Source organism: Phascolarctos cinereus, unplaced genomic scaffold, assembly GCF_003287225.1.
Source record: "Phascolarctos cinereus isolate Bilbo 61053 unplaced genomic scaffold, phaCin_HiC Scaffold_7;HRSCAF=346, whole genome shotgun sequence".
In the NCBI taxonomy this organism is placed as follows: domain Eukaryota; kingdom Metazoa; phylum Chordata; class Mammalia; order Diprotodontia; family Phascolarctidae; genus Phascolarctos; species Phascolarctos cinereus.
Window position 1 is genome coordinate 21,103,711 of NW_027556180.1, and position 14,765 is coordinate 21,118,475.

The window sequence follows — 14,765 nt, forward strand, 5'->3', positions numbered from 1 at the left end:
TTAGTGAATAGGCAAGTGTTTTGAGCTAAGAGCTGGGAATATAAACACACACAGCTAGGTAGAAAGTCTGGAGTACAGCCTTGAGCGGAAAGAGTTAAAGGACCCCTGTGCACAAAAATGTTTATAGCAGTTCTTTGTTGTGGCAAAGAAGCCAAAACTAAGCAGGTGCAAATCAGCTGGAGGACACAGAACAGTATACGGTATGAGAATACAATGGAACACATTATGTTGTAGGAAAAGAGGAGAGGGATGGTTTTGGGGAATCATGAGAAGATTTGTATGAACTGACACAGTGAAGTGTGCAGAAGAACCAGGAGAACAATTTATACTATAATGACATAATAAAGACTAACAACACCCAACCCTGATTCCAGAATACCCATGTCCTGACCGAGATGATGGACTCGATATGCAGACTGAGTCATCTATTTTTTTAGACGTAGCCAATGTAGGAAGAATTTGTTTTGCTTAACCATATGTATTTCTGACAAGGAATTTGTTTTGTTTTCTTTTTCTTTTTTCCAATAGGGAAGGAAAGAAAATTGAGTTTTGTTCATTGAAAAAAAATACCGACTTCATCAAAGACCAAAGCAAAGACGTGAGGGTGATAAGAAAGGTTTTTAAGGCGAAGACCTAGTAGAAAAGACTACTCCATTTTCTCAATAAGATTGGTGAGCTCGGAGGCACAGGGTGAACGGGGGAGACTTGAGAAGAAAAAGATTGAAACAATAGCTGTGGGGAACGTGATAAGAGTCAATCAAGGAAAAATGGAAAGATTTCTACTAAGTAAGGAGGGTCCAGGGGAGATCAGAATAGAGCAGAAAGAACCCCGGCTTCTGCAGTGAGTCCTTGAGCTTACATTTCACCTCCTGTAAGTACCTGGGTGACCTGAGGCAAGTCACAACTGCTCTGGGCCTCATTTCCTCATCTGTCAAAAAAAGACAGTAGTATTAGATAGGCTGGGAGGGATCCCAGCTCTAGACCTACGTCCCTAGTCAGTGACATGGAAGCAAGAGCAAAGTAGGTAAGTCAAAGTTGGGTTGCCCTAAGAGAAGGGGGCAAGGTAACAAGAATAGCTTTTAGCTGACTCAGAGCTTAACTAGAGGGCTGTGACTAATGGGAGAGGAAAGTAAGGCCTGGGCAGGGGTCAGATCGGGAGAATGGGAAGAGAGTGACTAGCTACAGGTGGTGGCGAGGCTAGATCACACAGAAAACAAGGTGACTTTAGGACATATCATTCCGATGAGGGGAAACAATCTCAGGAGAACACATTCAAAGGTTACAATGTTATAAAAGCTGTCCTTTATTAGCCAAAATGGAAGCGTAAATTTTGAATAATCTTGACTCAAAAGAATTAGAAAACTACGTCCAATTCCGAGTAACTCAAGAGTTGCTCATCGGAGCATTCTCCTCTTCCTCCTCCTCCTCCCTCCTTCGTTTCCCTCCTACCAAAACATGGCGTGTCAAGCCTTGACAGAGCAATAAGGTGACACTCTACTGTTTTGGGCAGCACGGGCAAAAGGCCAAGCTTTTTATCAAACTGTCCCCACTCCCCACAGCTAATTAAGAATTGGCTAGAGAGAGACAAACATAATTAATCTGTATCTGAATTCTCAGAAACAACAAGAAAGGGTGTCCCATATTAATCCCTTCAGCATATGATAAGTGTGGTACACTGTTTCCTTAACTGTATGCATGCTGCTAGACAAAGTGTGATACAGAGATTGAGAAACTTCTGAGAAATACATATTAAAAATAGGCAGCATAATATGTTCATTAAACAAAAATATTAACATCAAAATTCCTGAAAAAATTGTCAGTACAAAAATGCTTAAAACCTTCAAAAACTCCATTTTCCTCTCCCGCTTATTCGCAGGGGCACATTGCGTCCTTTGTGGGGAAAGCTTTATTTCTGGAACATTAAGTTTTTTGATTCTACCAATTTCAGTTCCTGACCATTCTTCCTTCAACACCTGGCCAATTCGTGGATAAATTTCAAGAGGCTTCATGTCAGGGAGCTGTCTTTGTTTCAAGTCCCATACCCGCTGACGAACTCTATGGACTTTTTCCAGGAATTTAAGGGGCGATTCCTCCTCTCCCAAAGATGTAGTCAATGACATCAATTCCAGCTGCTGTTCTCTTATTTCTTTCATCTTTTCAATTTGTGGAGAGTATTCTTCATCAATTGCGGTCCTAACATCATGCAAGGCGGACAGAAAAGCATCTTTTTTCAGATCCAAAATATCATTAAGCTTCTTAAAATAATGGAGGACAACTTCCTCATCGCTTTGGACAATCTCCTCGAAGTGAGCTTTTTGTTCCTCCAGCTTTTCCAGGAGCAGACACACATTGATCCAGTGATGGTCCGTCAGCTGCTCGACAAGCTTGGGAGAGGCATCCTTCTCTTTCCCATAGGCACTCTGGAGGTCATCTATGGGGTGACCCTGATGCTGGCCTATTGTGAGGCAGTGGCCACACACCAGCTGGCGGTCCAACAGGCAGTAAACGTTCAGTGGCTGGTTCGAGTGTTCAGGGCAGGTGATGACATCTGGGTGATCTTCCTGCCGGTATTTTTCAATTATAGCTCTCAGGGCAAAATTGATAGGTAAAGATTCAATGCCAGGGGGAGGGATTTCAACTGTGCTTCTGCAATTAGGACACTTCAGAGGAATTCTTATGGGTCTCCACATGTAAAAGTTACCAGATGTTTGAAGAACATTTTCCAGACAATTTCTGCAAAACGTATGGGAGCATGGTAATACTCGAGGATCTTCAAATATACTATAACAAATGGAGCATGTTAGTTCTTCCTCAAAATTATGCATTTCCTGTAAAGAAAAAACAACCGACTTTAAGGAGTCATTTGCAAATATTAATTTCAACAAGTTTCAGAATTTGCCCCCAATTGCTAATTGTTTAAAAGGCACAGTATTTGATAAGAACCAAACACGACAAGCAATTAATGACAGACGGGGCCTATGGTCACCGAAGGCCGCTTTGAGACTTCCTGATCAGTAATACTCTGTAAGGGCTCACCTATAACCTCAACACGGGGCCAAAGCTCATCAGACTAAGAGCACGCCATCCAAATTTTTTAAATGAAGTCAAAAGTTCTAAATCTAAACATTTTTCATTTCCCGGTATAGCCGAGATTACTGGGGCGTGTGTAGGTGTGTATTTTAGATTAAGGGTCAAGGATCAACATCAGTAAGCCTTTACTGGGCCTTTACTGTGTGCCAGGCACTAAAGACACCATCCATCCCAGCCCTCAAGGAACTAATTGTAATACAGAATGAAAACAGCCGGGCATATTAAGGACACAGAGAGAGAACAGATGGAAAATGATCTCAGAGGGAAAAGCACCAGCAGCTCGAGCCAGGTGGACCAGAGGCGTGAAGGAAGGGGCAGCAGCGAAGAGGGAGGGCGTTCCCATCACTGGGGACAGCCAGGGCAAAGGCGAGGGACGGGAGGTGAATGCTGCCTTCAAAGAACAGCAAGTGGGCCCGTGCAGCTGCATCACCATGTGAGAAGGCTGCAAAAAGAGGAAACGGCCAGATCCTGCAGGAGACTGGGAGCCACGGGTGGAGAGGGAGCGGGCAGGGGATGGCACAGCCCTTCATATTCTCCAGGAAGAAATCACTGGCAGAAGCCTGGGGGCCGCCTTGCAAAGGGACGCCACTAATTAGAAGCTTAGGACAATGGTCCAGGCAGAGGGGAGGGACCCAACTGAAGCAGGAGCCACCTAATCTGGACAAAGGGGGAACAGGATGTGCAGGTGGAGTGACAAGGTTGGGTGATGCCTGGGGTTTGTGCAGGAGGCCACTGGCTTCGGAGGCTGGGAGCCTGCACAGATGCTCATTCCCAACAGTAACCCCCTCTTCTGGCCAGCTTGAGTCAGAGGTGCCCATGAGAAGACGCATTGAGGATTCTCTCGTGTCTCTGACATCAACTCCAAGGTCCTCAAACTGGTGCCAGAAAAATGCAAAAACGTCCTAAAGCTGCAGAATGTGCCAGATTCAATAGCCCTTTAAGAAGAGCTGAACTTGGTTTAACCAAGCCATAAATGAGGCTTCTGATCAGCCAAAGTGAAGCTTTCCGAGCTCACCAGGAGGGGTGGTTTGCCCTCCCTTGGAGAGAACAGGTCCCGCCTTTCATCCAATCCAGAGGGACTTCCTTCCAAACACTGCACCTATTGTCCTCCTTCAAATAGTCTTCACTGTGTGTGCACCTCCCAGGTAAAGCCTGGAGCCCAGACCTTCCTCTTTCACTAGCAAACAAAAGGTGGGGCTCAAACTTGGATTAGAGTCTCTGGCCAGTCCAGGGAGGAGCAGGGAAGGAGGGCGGCCCAGGAGCACCAGCCCCTGCTCCCTGCGATGCTGCCCAAGCCTAGGGCTGCTCCAACAGGTGGACAGGCCCTTGTGCCTGAGCTGGGCCCCTCTGGGCCAGGTCTGCCTCCTCCATCAGTGACCCTTGCTAGTCAACCAAGATGACTGAGGCCAGAAGGGAAAAGAGCCCAGGAACGGGCTCCTGAGCCCTGGGCCTGAGGGGAGTCTTGTGACAGAGGAGGAAATGAAGGCCTGAGGAGGGGAAACTCACCCAAGGTCTCCCAGGGGACCTCAGACTCAAACCCTGGTTTTCTGATGACAAATGCAGGCCGGATTTATTGGCAAGTTAGGGGTAGGCTGGGTACTAAAGCTTAAGTGGAAAATCTTTCTGGATTCCCTGAAAACTGCTCTTTTCTCCCTAAAACACTGCCCCATCTCTGCTGACATCACCACCATCCTCATCAACCAAGTGCTGAACCCTAGCCATTTTTTTTTTTTGGCTAGGCAATGGGGTTGAGTGACTTGTCCAGGGTCACACTGCTAGTCAAGTGTCTGAGACAGGATTTGAACTGAGGTCCACCTGACTCCAGGGCCAGTGCTCTATCCACTGCACCACCTAGCTGCCCCAACCTTAGTCATTTTTAACACGCCTCCCTCCCTCCCCCAATTCCATCCAATCAGATTCCCAGCCTCCCCTCCCTCAGCATTTTATGAGTTCTTCCTGACTCCAGGATCTATTCTTTGTACAATCTATCTTTGTAAGGTACTGCTTTGAGAACACTTAAAAGGCACTGTGGATGCAGCCGTGGTCCTAGAATCAGGAAGATGCGACTTAGGGTAAGACCTTTCACCTCTGCTTGCCTCAGTTTCTTCATCTGTGAAATGGGGGTGATAATAGCATCAGTAAAAAAATGATGATTTTGCTTACAGTAGGGGTGGTGAACCTTCAGCCTCGAGGCCAACATGACCCTCTAAGTCCTCCAGTGCAGCCCTTTGACTGACTCCAAACTTAATAAAATAAAATAAAAGCATTTTTTCTGTAAAACTTGGACTCAATCCAAAGGCTGCAGGTTCCCCACCCCTGGTTTAAGGGGTTTATAATTTTGAGGGGTGGGAGACTGTGCAATGTGATACTATCAAGCAAGAGCAGTAAAAGTGGCTCGTCTTTGAAGCATCGTTTTTTCCACACTTCCTTGATCTTTCTTTTTTTGCCCCTGACACAGAAATATTTTGCATGGTTTCACATGTATAATTAATATCACATTTCTTGCCTTCTCAATGAGTGGAGTGGAAGAGAATCCAGAACTCAATTTTTTTTAAGGAATGTTAAAAAGAAATAAGTAATAATTTATTTTTGAAAAGTGGCTTCTGGGACTTGTCCCTGTCAGCCAAATTTCTGGACATCTCACTGCTCTATGTTTACATGTTGGTCGAGAAAAATCACATTGCTGACCTCTGCGTGTAGGCCAAGCAGTCAATGCTATGAGACAACTCAGAAAAAAGAAAGTTCTAAAGAAAATTACAAAAGAACTCATTTTTATAAAAACCTAAACTATTCAGATTTTCAGATATTTCTCATAATGCCTCTTAAGACTTCAATTAGGAAAACTAGTAAATGAAGGAAAAGGCATTTATTAAGTGTTTTGTCTGTGCCAGGCACTGTCCTAAGAGCTGGGAATACAGATCCAAAAAGCAGGTCAGTCCCTGCCTTCAAGGAGGTTCCATTCTACCTCTAATTTGGGAAGTCAACACAAACAGGTACATGCTGACCAAGGAGAGAGGTCAGGGCTGTCACAGGAAAAAGGACCCAATGGAGTTGTTCAGTGAGATGAGTTTTCTGGTAGTTTCAAAAGGCAGCAAAATATACTTTGCCAAAAAAAGGACAAGCTACTGGCAGGGTCCATCTGTATTCCAAAAGGGCCAGAAGCCCACTGAGCCAAAGGTTTACTTGCAAGACAATTCCTCTGTAAGGCACACACCGGGTACCATGACATGTGACATTCACAGACTTGCAAGTTAATACATGTTAGAATTGAAACTCTACCTACACAGGGCAGACATCAAAGAAAAACCAAGCTGGCTGGTAGCTGGGCCGGCCCTTTTCAGATGCCTCAGTTTGGCCTGACTGGGGATCCTGCAATGATCCTCACTCAGTGATTACCCCTAATCCTATCATCTGTGCCAAGGATTAAAGGATTACAAAAGTCAAGCCTGGGCCCTTTGGGCTACTGAGGAGCCTTCAAGACTTCAAGCAGGCAGAAGTTACTGGGTAAGAAGAGCCACTTTCTACATACAGCTTCTGCTGCCTTGGGCTAGTGTCTGGCAGCGTCAGCAGGAGCTGGGATTGGCCTGCAAAAAGCAAGTTTCTGCCTCTTGGTTCAAGAAAGATTTTGTCATCCTGGAAACTAAACACTGGGACACAGACACAGACCGACACACACACACACACACACACACACACACACACACACACACACACACACACACACACACACAAACCCTCAGAAATCACAAATAGCCCTGCTCTCAAAGAAAACGACTTCCTGTTTCAGGCCTCAGTTTCCTTATCTGTAAAATAAGATGATCTGATCTGGTCCCTCTTCAGCCCTCTAGATCTACGCTCCTATGACTCAGGACCGTGCTCGTTTGTTCCAGATTTCCTACTTACCCTTTTCCATGATAGCTCCAGGGATATGAGAGGGATTCTTTCTTAAAAGGTACATAAAGTGGGGCTGCTAGAACTCTGACATAAAAGGTTACAAAGCCATGCTAACAGACACCCTTAAAATCTTTTGTGCCAGAGTCTAGTTTTCAAATAATTTTGTGAGACTTCTTCCATACTGCACAAAAAGGCAAGGTAGGTGAGTCAGTGGCTGTGCTAAGCGGCCTGTCTTTAAAACCCATTTCTGACAAGATAATGAACACAGGGCAGCAGCAGCATAAACCCCCGAAGCCACAAAACCCATCCTGTGAAGAAACCCAGCCTGGCCACTTGGCATTGCCTTCTCTCACTTCAAGAAGAGAGAAGGAAAAACAACAGGGCCAACTGCGGCTTCAGAAAGTTAAACAGCTCTCACCATGAAGCTTCCAATTTGGGGACAGAAACTCTGTTAACTGGCATTAACCAATTCCTAACAATTCCCTTGGATAAAGCGTATTTGACATCTATAACATAAATTCACCGTATTTGGAAGAACCTGCATTTCTCAGACGACCAGGTCCAGAATCAGAGCTCACAGAGCTGGAAGAGACTTAAGATCAGAGGCTTCTAGAGTGAAGTGGTTTTTGTTTTTTTGAAACCCTCCTTCCCTAGTTGTACTCTAGGGTTAAATAACATGGTCTTGTATCTTCTTCCTGAGAAACTAATGATAGGCTATACTTTCTAGTCACTTGTATTGGATATGACCATTAGTAAGACGGTACCTAGCACTCTCCCCAGAGAGTGTCATTCAAACTCATTCCTCTGCCCCGACAGACAGCCAGATTTCCAGATAGAGATTTCTCAAGCATATAGCTTAAAGAAAATGGACAGAGAATCTAATATCTGTGACCACAACAGCAGCCAGTTTCAAATAGAATTGTCTAATATAAATTGTTCACGCCATCATGGAAATTTCAACTACTTGGTTGGACACCAGTCGAGCACCTAGGTATTATGGTACTATTAAAGAATTGCTTTAAAATTCTGAATGTTTCTATAATTGCTCAGTGTGGCCTGTGTAAAAATGTCTTCTCTACCAGCCCACGTCGGTGGTATAAGATTTCCCATTGAACAGCTCTGAGTTTGCATGCCAGAAGACCTGAACACAGGCTGCTGTCAGCCACAACCTGTGGGCCCTGGAGGCAATGATTCAGCCTCCCTAGCTATCAGTGTTTTCTCATCTGTAAAATGATCCCTAAGTTCTGTCAAGCTCTAAGTCCTCAGAACTTCTGAACACACGAAGCAACACCAAGACAAAATCTCGTCCATTTCTCAGATCAGAACCTCAGATGGAATCTTTCTTCAAAAGGGCAGATGTCCTACACATTGTAATACCTCCCTCTACCGCATACGGCTAAACTCATTGACGGTAGCTCAACGGACATAAAAAGCTTCAGCAAGATTATCTCACTACCCACTCTTCTGTTCAAAGTAAAACTTCTTTGTAAATTTTAATATACTAGTCCTTTATTGCCTTTCATCTATAAAAGTAGGCAGTTATAAAACATTAATTAAATTTTATAGCCTCCAGAGGAAGACAAATGATACTTGCCCCATTTTAAAAGTCTCAGGGAAATGCCCAGGGACATTTAGGGAGGAAGAAAGAGGCCTGGGAACAGACTCAGGAGATGCCACCCCCAGACTGGGGCTCACACCCTGCTCCCTTCAACCCACACATGCTAAAGCACCCAAGGTTTTCTCCTTCAGAACTGTTCATCGACCACTGTTCTACTGGGGACATCTGCACGTACAATCACAAAACATATTTTCAGTAGTAACCGTTGTCCAGTTCTGCCGTGGGTCTACTCAGGAGAAAGTTTTGCTGGGTTGTTGGCTTGCTTTGGTTTTTCACTCAGTCACAATCAGTGTGGTAATTCCAGCATACTCAACAACTGCTCCCAGGAAAGTCCTTCAAGATTCCTTTTAAGTATTTTCCATTTGCATCTGACTGTAACTTTATTTCCTCTTAGAAAAAAACCAAACCCAAAACTAAAAGCTGGACCAGTGAATTCAGACAAAAAAACGAAACTTTAACTGTTCTGCTTTTTAATGAACAAAGCAAAGGACCCAGCAGCCCTGCTGTGGGCATCAGGGTCCAAACTGCCATTCCCCAGGGGGTTCCCAGAACTCACCTCCTTCACACAGCCCTAGAACGCTCTCCTTCACCCAGGCTGCAGCCTTCCTGTGCTCATATGGCCTCTCCCCTCTCAGCTCTTCACATTCCTAATGGAAAATGAAAATACAAGATCTTCAGCTTCCAAGAACCAGCCCTGAGTGGAGGAAGCCAAGCCCTGGGAGCAGGAAAAGGGGGAGAGGAGGTCCTGGGCATTCCATAAACATCTACTGAGCGCCTGCCTACCGGGTGTCAGGCACTGTGTAAGTACTGGGTAACAAGTGGTACTGATGGAGCAGGCTCTGGATTCAAACTCCACAGTCCCTGGTTTTCCACAACACTGACCCTCCCCCCCAATCCTTGACCAAATAGATACAAACCCTTGAGTCCAGCATCCCATGAACCCACAGCTCCCAGGGGTCAGTAACCAAGATCTAGAGGCCACCTCTCTCATCTGAAGGGGGGGGGGGGCAAGAGCCACCCAGGGAGTTAAGAGCCCAGGTGTTTTCATCCCCCCCAGATCCAGCCCTGTCTCCCTTGCCCCAAAATGGGCCTAAAGCTGTAGTGAAACATAAAAGACATGGGGGTGCTTTATGGTGCTGGGGTCCCCAGCCCTCAGCACAGGGTGGGAGTGTTGGACTGGGAGAGAGTGAGAGGGGGAGCAGAGACAGCATCTGGAGGGAGAAGAGAAGAATGTGGGCACAGGAGAGAGAGACAGGATGTGAAGGAGAGGAAAAGAAGCAAGGGGGGAAACAGAGGCAGGGGAGAAACAGAGGCAGAGGACAGAGACAGAGGAGAGACAGAGACAGGGGAACAGAGGCAGGGGAGGAGAGAGGCAGAGGGGAGACAGAAGGGGGAATAGAGGCAGAGGGGAAACAGAGGCAGAGGGAAGACAGAAGCAGGGGAGGAGAGAGGCAGAGGGGAGACCGAAGGAGGGAAGCAGAGGCAGGGGGAAATAGAGGCGGGGGGGGAAACAGAGGCAGGGGAGACAGAAGGGGGAAACAGAGGCAGGGAGGGGTGCTCGGAGTCAAGCCAAGGCAGTAGCCCGGGAGTGCGGCCGAGGCTCCCTCCTCTCCCCCTTCCCACTTGCAGGGTGCACCCCAGGCCTCGTCCTCGCCCCGCGCAGGCGCACTCACCCCGGCCGGCCGCCCTCCTCCCCCGCGCAGGCAGGGACACTGGCCAGCTCGGCTCCTGGGAGCTCAGGTTATCCAGCGATCCCGCGCCCCGCCCTTGGCTCCGCCCCTTCCCGCCCCGGTCCCTCCCCAGCCTGGGGCCAGGGAGGGTCGCGGGACGGGGCGGGGCTTCCGGGGCCCCACGGCGCAGGCGCTGCCGCCCTGGCATTTTTCAACCTCTGGCGATAACTTCCCCCTCCCCCCTCCCGCCGCACCCCTCGGAGCCGCGCGCGTTTTCGAAAGGCAACGGCCGTCAACGGCCGCCGCCGGGGCGGGAGCGGAGGCAGGACACTGCGCAGGCGCCAAGGTGCTGGCGGCGGCGCCTGCGCGGGAGGACCTGATTAATTTTTTTCTCCCGGCACCGCCTCTCTCCCTCCCCGCCATCCCTGCTGCGCCAGATCTCTGGAACGTGGAGCCCTGGCGCGTGCGCTCTGCTTCTCATTCCAGCCGCTGTCAATCAGTCCCTTTATTAATCTTTCTATTAGATGGCGCGCTAGACCTGTAGGCAGGAAGCTCGGAGTTCAAATTCGGCCAGTGGGAGCTGGGTGACCCAGACCAAGGCTCTTGCCTCAGTTACCTCAGCTGTAAAATGGGGATATTAACAGCACTTACCTCCTCTTGTGGCAATCCAATGAGTTAAAATTTGTGAAGTGCTTGGCGCAGAGGAAACTCCATATAAAATGCGCGCTTGCTGCTCGACCCTGGTCCCTGCTGCTCACGGCCCGGGGCTCACCCGTGGCTGGACCGCTTCTCCAGATCAGCTGGCGGGAAGTGTCACGCCAGGACTCAAAGCAGACCGAGGCTCTTGCCACAGGCAGGTCGAGGCCCAAGCTCCCACTGCGCGCCAGGCCCCGTGCCGCGGGCTTGAGCTGCAAAGAGGCGGGGGCGGCCGCTGCGCGCAGGGGGCTCGGGGTCCGAGGCTGGAGAGCACACGCAACATGCGGGGAACACGTGCAGCATCTGCTGGACATGGTCATCAGAGGGTCAGCACGGGGCATCTGCGAAGGCGGCTTGCAGAAGGCCGGTCTTAGCTGGGACTTGAAGACGGGGCCCGCTACAAATTGAGGAAACGGACCAATTTCCAGGACCCTGGGCTGAGAGCCCCTGTTCTGAATCGACGAGGTCTGCTTCTCCGGCCGCAGGTGTTTCCTGTTAGACAAGCCGGTCTACACGCCCTTGTTAAAGCCAAAGATTGTGCTAAGTAAACACTGAGGATGCAAAGAAAGGTTAAGACATGTAGCTGCCCTCGAGGAGCTTTTTTTTTTTTTGCTGGGAGGCGGTTGGGGTTAAGTGACTTGCCCAGGGTCACACAGCTAGTAAGTGTCAAGTGTTTGGTCTGAGGTCACATTTGAGCTCAGGTCCTCCCGACTCCAAGGCTGGAGCGCTATCCACTGAGCCACTTAGCTGACCCTAGGCGCTCACATTCTAAAGGGGTGACAACATGTATATAACTAGGTGTGTACAAGATATATACAGTGAAAATAGAAGCTGGATGGAATAAGCATTTATTGTTTCCCTACTACATATAGGGCGCTGTGCTGGGTCTGGGAGGTATAAAGACCACTGGCATCCTCGAGGGGCCATATCTACATAGCCGTGTAAGAGAAATGACCCAACAGGGAAATCTGGCCCAGCCTCACTAGACGAGGTGAGGCTTCTCAGCAGCAGGAGAGTTAGGGCTTGAGAAGTATTGCAAGGAGAAAGCCCGACAGGACAGGCTCCGCGGAGATGGTTCCATCTGAGGGATGTTTCATCTGGAGGAGAGGGAGCATGTTTTCCATCTTCAATGAGGGGCTGTCACACAGAACAAAGGTTAGGCTTATGACCCGGCTCCAGAAGTAATAGGTGTAAGGGCAAAGGGTCCAACTGGGACTTGACATCAATGAGAACTGCCCCAAAGTGTGACGGCAGCCATGGTACCAGGTCTGCGAGAGGAAGCCGGATGCCTACTTGTTGGTAAGAGATCGGCAGCTCCGGTCTAGTTTTAAGGATCCACTGTGGGGCCTCTAGAGGCTGGGGCCCGTGCAGGTACTCCCTGTGCCTAAGGAGCCCCTTCGCTCTGGACCCAGGATTGCAGTTAGACCAGATTCAGTTCCAGGAGAGCCTGGTCTCTAAGGAGAAAGGGATCAGTCTCCTTTTCTCATTCTCTGCGGCTCATTAGGTCCTCTTAAGCTTAAGGTTTGGGTGGTTGGCTTGGTCTGCCCAAGAAGACGAATATGTACGATAGAGAACATGAATCAGGCATGGGATGGATATTTTATTCCTACACACAACAGAAATATTAAAACACGAAAGACTGTCACCAGCACACATTGACGCAGTGACCTAAAACAGGATTCGGTGATTTAACCAGACTTCTGTTATGGTATTGGAGGAGGCAGATACTTGAACCTCCTCAGAATATAAAGCAGCTTGCAGGAATGCTGATTAGGCATTTTGTGTGCCACCTTGTCTCTGCCATGTCCAAATAATTCCTGGGACAAGATGGCAGCTAAAGGACGCCAAGACTGGACAGTGCTAGTCTCTACAGTAGCTACCTCCTCTGATGAAGAAGCTCCCCTCACCTTTTTGCCTCCCACAATTAAATGAGGCCCTGCAGACCTATCAGATGAAGCCTAGACACACCCTGCAGTAGATCCTCAGTCACCCACCTACTGAGGAAAGGAAGCAAGAAGAGGGAAAGGCAGATGGGGCAGAGGCCCAGGTCACTTCACATGGGATCGAGGCTGCGGCCAGCAACACGCTCCTTCCACACACCCGCCACCTCCCTCACAAGGAAGGTCTAAAATCAAACAGATGATTCGGTCCATGAGACCTACCTGGTGGCTGTCTATCCTTTTAAAAGATCCAGTGGGCCAGGGGGTCCTTTGGCTCATCAGCCAGTAAGGTGATAGTGTCAGTCCTTCAGCATGGCTGCCAAAAGGCCCCAAAGCTGCTGTGTAGTCAGCGGGAACCAGGAGGGACAACTATGGGTAGGGTCCATGGGAGCCCAGGCTCTTATTACACCTGTAATCCTGACCACCCTGCACCCTTACCCTGAAGGCCTCGGGGTTATTAGCCCTGAAGAGGTGTATTCCATTTCTCCTTCCCCCATCTGATACCATCATGGGGGGTTGGGGGTGTCCCGTCCCTTTGCCGATGCCTCCAGCATCCCCTGCACCCCGGTTCCATCTATTAATAGTTTACTTTTACAAAGGAATATTTACTTCAAAAATGTATTACGGCAAACACTCAACCTTAGCTCATCTTTTCAGGTTCTGCAAAGTTTCAGCCCAGGAATGTCAGGCTCAGAGGGCCAACTGAATGGCACCATCACCTGCGTGACAGGTGGGCAGAATTAGTGAGAGCCAGAGAAAAGAGAGATCCAGGCTCTTCTGACTTCCAGCATCAAGGAGAGCCACAATTCCAATCTGTCTTCATGTCTATGAAGAGAAACAGACTGAGAAAGAGTTGACATGTAAAGAAACTGAAAATCTCTGCCCTGTCTCTATCCCCAGTTTGCTTGGGGAGTCTAGGTTTGGGTGAGACTTGGGACTCTGTCTGTCTGTCTGTCTGTCTCTCTCTGTCTCCCTGTGTTGAGCCAAGTTATCTCATTCACAAAGGAAGAGCTCATTCCATCTGCATGTCTGGCATATGTTTTCATGTGTATGCTTTCTCTGATTTCTGTTTTGCTATCACTTTGGATAATTGGGCTTATTTGCTATGTCTGCGTTCCTTGTGGAGCTAGCATCTGGTGAGAGGGAAGTCACGCCTTGGCTATATATCTTGGGGCCCTCCTTTCCCATTGAGGAATAGTAGTCAGGAGGAGAGCTTGAATCTAAAAATGACTTCTAGACTTTAAGGGAGCAGATAGATATGATTCTGTCTCTGTACCTCCCCTCTGTCTGAGGAGCAGAGAGAGTCTGGCCAGAGGCTGGCCCATCTCCTGCTTCCTTTCCTGGCAGGAATTCAAGCTGTCCTTGGAGAATAGTGGGAGGAGGAGATGCTAGAAATATCTGTTCTTGTCTTCCTGTGGGCCATATCTAGACAGACCCATGTGGGCATACACAACCTACGTGGACCAACAAAAAAGCAACCCCACCCCACACTCCCTATACACCTAGTCAGGTACAGGTTAGACTGGATGAGTTCTGAGTTTCCTTCCAATCAATGGATGAATGGATGGATGAAGGAAGGAAATGAGAAGTGTTAATGAGTGTCTATGATGGATGTGCTAAGAACTAGGGATGCAAATAAAAAGCAAGACTGTCCCTGCCCTCAAAGAGCTTCCACTCTTGTTAGGGGAGGGAGTGGCTGCCAGGAAAGGGTGTTTTGATTTGGGCAGTCACAGGCATGGTGGCTGGCATCATGAGGGAGTCAATGGACACACCCCTTCCCAAAGCAATGACTTAATTATCATCCTTAGAACACAGGTGGAAGGGGAGACCGTGGGGTGGGTGGGAGGGTACGCTCAT

General features: G+C 48.4%; 2 protein-coding genes across 2 annotated transcripts in view; both read right to left on the reverse strand.

Annotated features, from left to right (window-relative positions):
• Nucleotides 1-9,235, reverse strand: part of KIAA1586 (KIAA1586 ortholog) — a 31,966-nt gene extending 22,731 nt beyond the window's left edge. The window contains exon 1 of the mRNA XM_020988835.2: nucleotides 9,159-9,235. The gene's annotated coding sequence lies outside the window, so the exon portion shown is untranslated. The remainder of the gene's footprint in view (nucleotides 1-9,158) is intronic.
• Nucleotides 1,280-9,247, reverse strand: TRIM59 (tripartite motif containing 59). Its single transcript, XM_020988839.2, has 2 exons — nucleotides 9,159-9,247; nucleotides 1,280-2,828 (listed from the first exon to the last, which is right to left on the reverse strand). The coding sequence occupies exon 2, from the start codon at nucleotides 2,823-2,825 to the stop codon at nucleotides 1,614-1,616; it is 1,212 nt and encodes a 403-aa protein (XP_020844498.1). The 5' UTR covers nucleotides 2,826-2,828; nucleotides 9,159-9,247; the 3' UTR covers nucleotides 1,280-1,613.
• Nucleotides 9,248-14,765: the final 5,518 nt, after the last annotated feature.